General features: G+C 33.6%; 1 protein-coding gene across 3 annotated transcripts in view; it reads left to right on the plus strand.

Annotated features, from left to right (window-relative positions):
- Positions 1 to 4,751, plus strand: part of Katnbl1 (katanin p80 subunit B-like 1) — a 41,472-nt gene extending 36,721 nt beyond the window's left edge. For all 3 annotated transcript variants that reach the window (XM_013512507.1, XM_005381160.2, XM_013512508.1), the window contains exons 8-10: positions 476 to 565; positions 1,448 to 1,541; positions 3,799 to 4,751. In XM_013512507.1, coding sequence (XP_013367961.1) covers positions 476 to 565; positions 1,448 to 1,541; positions 3,799 to 3,831 — 217 coding nt within the window. In that variant the 3' untranslated portion in view covers positions 3,832 to 4,751. The remainder of the gene's footprint in view (positions 1 to 475; positions 566 to 1,447; positions 1,542 to 3,798) is intronic.
- The last annotated feature ends 257 nt before the right edge of the window (positions 4,752 to 5,008 follow it).

The following is a 5,008-nucleotide window of genomic DNA, read 5'->3' on the forward strand; positions in this document are numbered from 1 at the left end:
ACCTAACCTTTTTTTTTTTTTTTTTTTTTTTTTGTTTTTTTTTTGGTACTGGGAATCGAACTCTGGACCTTGTGCTTATCACCAAGCAGGCACTGTGCCACTGAGCTGTATCTCCAGCCTGTGCCACTGTATCTCCAGGATTTATGTCATGGACTTACAAAATTTTTTGATTTTGTGCTTTGTGCTTACATATTTACTAGATCAGGCTCCATGAGATACATGTGATTTCTCTTTTTAAGGGGCCTATAGTATGATTAGAAAAGAAAGATGAAATTACTAAAGAATAATTACAGAAGTATTTACAAGCAAGTACATAAAGTACAGTTTTGTGAACTAGATCATGAAACTAGTGAAATAGATATTTTAGAAAGAGAAAAATCATTGCGTATATGTGGGGTTTTTTGGTGGGGAGGATTGTCTTTGTAAATATTTCTTAGAGGATGACACTGAACCTTGTAACAAAATGTCATTTCAGATATGTAATAGTTGGTTTAAATTGGCTTCAAGCAGTAATAAAAAGGTGGTGGTCAGAACTGTCATCTAAAACAGAAATTATAAATGATAGGTAAGTATACCTTCCAAGGTAAAATCATGCAGAAATTTCTTCAGAAAAGCACCTTAAATAAATAAGGTGGGGGTGCTGGGGATATAGCTCAGTGGCATAAGCACCTGCCTGGCAAGTGCAAGGTCCTGAGTTCAATCCCTGATACCGTAAAAAAGTAAATAAATAAATAAGGCGGTAATTTTATTCCATGATCATCAGTGTGTAATATTTAGGTTCTTCATTTTCAGAGAAATATTAAGTTGTGATACTGTTCATTTGTGAAAATCATATGGAAGTTAAAGTCAAGAGCCCAGTACCCTCTTCTGTCTCTTCTCGTAAAACAATGCCCTTCATTTTAGTAAAAGGTCACAAAGTAGCTAGTCCCATGTCTGTTGTATGCATAAGGGAGAAGGAAAGACACTCTTCGTGGAAGAAGAAATGAAGGTCTCCTGCAGGGTCCTTTAGCAACTGGGATGTTAATGTGAGAGTCTAATGTTATCACAATTCTAAAAGCTATATAATACTCATAGTTTGAGTATTGAGTAGACATGAAATGTGTATTTTATCAAATGAGCCATATTTTCATGAAGCCACAAAGAAGATATCTCACAACAATCTCTTTAAAGTCTGTAATTCTTTCTTAGCTCTCAAGAGTTTCCCACTTCATAGGTAAGAAAACTAGGCATTTGCACAACCTGTTCTTATCTGCTTTGACAACTGGATAACCTTGAGTTTCTGTGATTGACATGTACTATTTTAAACAGTTGCTTGACTTTAAATAGTATGTAGTTCTCTTTTGATAAGACTTTGAAAATTCTAAGGCTGTTTTTATTAAGTGTGTTTATTACATAAGTCCATATCCTACTATTTATTTTGTCATTTTTCATCTTTTTTTCTTCCTAGAAATGTTCAGATTTTAAAACAACAATTAAGTAGATTGTGGGAACAGGAAAACCATCTTACTTTGGTTCCAGGCTATACTGGTAATATAGCTAAGGTAATCTATATTTAAGCTTAAAACTTAGGTATTAAAAATTAGAAATAATAATATTGTACATTTATAAATAAACTTTTCATGTCTCTAAACAAAATAATTTGATGCTGTTCTAAAAGCAGACAGGCATGGTAGCACACACCTTAATCTCCGTATTCTGGGAAGTTGAGGCAGGAAGCTCTCAGGTTCAAGCCCAGCCTGCACAACTTTTCTCTAAAAACCTTTTCTCGAGAAACTCGGATGGGGAAGGAAGGAAGGAAGAAGAAAGGGAAAAGCAAAAATGTGTGTGTGTGTGTGTGTGTGTGTGTGTATAAAGATAGTAATATTACTGATTTCTCTTAGTCCATTGAAAAGGAAGGTTTGTGCTATTATTGTTTGGACAATTAAATGCCAATATCTTGTACTCTGAGTAACTAATTTAAAGATAACAATATGCAGTGTATTAGCCATCATTACCCTCCTATTATCTTGCTTTGAAATTTATTTTATTTTTTTCTCTTTAAAAAGTCTTGAAAAAAAACTTTTCTCAAAAAACACCTGGATTCAGTCCTCCCAGTACAAGAAAAAAAGGCTAAAGGTAGTTTCATTTTTGCGACTGCTTAGTCTCCTGGGTATGAATATGGTCTAGGCAGGAAGCAGGAATTAGCCATGGAATGTGTTTCACATACAGTCACAGAAATGTTGTGCTAGACAGTAATAACCTAGTTTCAGTCAGAAGAATATTTGGAAAAAAGAATCCAGGTGGCAACAACATCAGAAAAGGCAGTGACACTCAGGAAACAAGAGATGAAGAATACAATCAAATGGATTTGGAATATTAATGTTTATTTTGGTGTGCTAATATTTTTGAAAGAGAACTATTTAAATCACAGAATAAATTTAATGTTGCTCCTTATTGATTTGACTCTTGAAGGAAAAGGTACACTGCTAGTTTGGGTTGTGATATTTAAACCCCAGAAAACACTGGTAGTTACAATCACAGAAAAAATTATTGTTGCTGGGTGTGGTGGTGCATACTGTAATCCCAGCACTTGGGAGGCTGATGCAAGAAGATTGCTGAGAGTTTGAGGCTAGGCTGGACCATACAGCAAGACCTTGCCTCAAAAAAAAAAAAAAAGTTAAGGGGTATTTCCAGCTTGGGGATAGAGCTTAGTGGTGTAGCACCTGCTAGCAAGTGCAGGGCCCTGGGTTCAATCCCTGGTGCCAACAAACAAAAAAGAAAAAACAAACCTTTCCCCCAAACAGCCAAATGTGCACATGCCTGTAATCCAAGCACTGGGAGGCAAGAGGATCACCACAAGTTCAAGGCTAATCTGGGCTACACAGTGGGTTCAAGGCCAGCCTGAACTACATAGTGAAACCTTGTCTCAAAAAATGAACAAAAAAAAATATTTCCAGTCCATTACTGGGCATGATGGTATCATAAGTGAACATTAGCCAAGAGTATAAAAATGTTCTTTGGTTTAAGAAAAAATACTCTGAATAAGGGGATTTATGTCATGGACTTACAAAATTTTTATTAATCACCTTCAAAAAAAGAAGGTGCCATCAAGCAAGGTGTTACCACTCTGTGATTTTACTGTATAGAATTCTGAATGATGACACTCTCATAAACATCAATTTCCTGGAAGTTTCTATTGTTTCAGTTTTTTCAGAGTATGCATAACATACTAGCATTAGCAGGAGAGGCCTTGTATTCTGGATAGAAACTGAGAAGTAATTGTTTCCTTAGAAATATGTTTTCATAAAAAAAGAAATGTGCTTTCGATTTTTAAGTTTTTATAAAAAGAGGTTTATTGCAAATAAGACTTTATTATTGAAGACTGTTGAGTGATTAAAAGTTCAGTGTAAACTTCTGTAAGCCTATAATAAAACCTGTGTTATGAAATTAAACCATCAGTTAAACTGTAAGTGTTTGAGGGTAGAAATCAGAGAGTCTGCTGTTAGACTAACCTTGAGTTTGTGTAGCATTGGTGGAATTGCTGTGTATTTTAACTAGGAGATCAGAGTTGTTTGAGTACAGGAACCAAAACATTCACTCATTTAACAGACATTTATTAAATATGTGTAATGTGTCACACCCTATGCTAAACTAAAGCAGATTAAAAAAAAAAGATTGAGTAAAACTTGTCTTTTATCTTCTTAAGGTCACAAAGGGAATGTAAGGCAAACAACAAAAAAGGAAAATAAAATGGATTGTGTTTGTATTTACTATACTGACTAATGCTTTTTTTTTTTTTTTTTTGCTTTATCTTCTAAGGATGTAGATGCTTATTTATTGCAGTTGCATTGAGAGATTCATCTACTAAAGAACATTTGGTTATTTAAAAACAACCCTGGACCATATGATTTCCAATTCTGAACTGTGGGAGAAATCAAAACAGTTCTTTCCTTTTAAAAATCCACATAATGAAACCACTAATGAAATCCTAACAATCTACTTCACATTGAAGTGGAAAAATATCCAAAAGGAGCAGCTTCAACTTCAATGAGGTGAAAGTGCACTATGAAGATTGTTCGCCTTTGCTGCATTTGGGGCTTATGGTTATTTAGTAGCATTGTTTAAGAACTACTGGGTCTTAATGCTGTGCTGCATTAGAATATAATTTATACTATGTGAAAAAAAGAAGACAGGACTTACTACTAGGAATCACAGAGACCAATCATGGATTTTTTTTGTGTGTTTTATATAAAAAAAAACACCTAAATGTGTGCAGCTATTTTCCTATGTTGAAGAGACTTTCAAAGTTTAAAACATTGTAGTAAATAATCAATATTAAAATTTTGTACACACTAAGATACTGTGTTTACAAAATGCCTTAATTATTAATAAGCCAATGTGTTATGATACCAATATCTTCTTGCTTTTGAAAAATTAGAATCAGCAATGCTTCTGGCATGATAAAATCATGGAATTAAATCAGGGGTTTACATTCATGTAGGATGTTTTTCTTAAAACATATTCCACACTATTTTTGATATGTGAGAATATTGTTAATATCTCTGATTTTTTTGCCAGAATTTTTGTGTCATGTCTGTATGTGTTATTGCTGTATAAAGAAAAAGGTGAATATGTATTTGTATGAATGTTTAACTGGAAATGTCCGTGGAGTTGGCTAATTTATATTCACTTTTTACTATGTATAGATCGCTAATATTTTTCATTTCTGTATCATTTAAACTTCATTGGAGTAAATTCACTAAGTATTTCTATTTTTTGCTTTTTTACTTCTGATTTTTATATGAATTCTAATCCTTTTTCACTACATTTTAAAGAGTTACAGTGCTTTCGAATTGTTTACAGCTAATGGCTGACCTTGTATTTTAAATTCCAACACTATGCATTACTACCTCCTCCAGTGGTTAGTGTGAAATGCCAGCTGACTGCATGTGATTATTTTTGTGTGTCTTTTTTTAAAATACCATTTGTAACGTCAGTGAACCCAATTCTGTAATGTCTTAATAGCTCT

The sequence above is a fragment of the Chinchilla lanigera genome, unplaced genomic scaffold (genome assembly GCF_000276665.1).
Source record: "Chinchilla lanigera isolate Chin_1 unplaced genomic scaffold, ChiLan1.0 scaffold00015, whole genome shotgun sequence".
In the NCBI taxonomy this organism is placed as follows: Eukaryota; Metazoa; Chordata; class Mammalia; order Rodentia; family Chinchillidae; genus Chinchilla; species Chinchilla lanigera.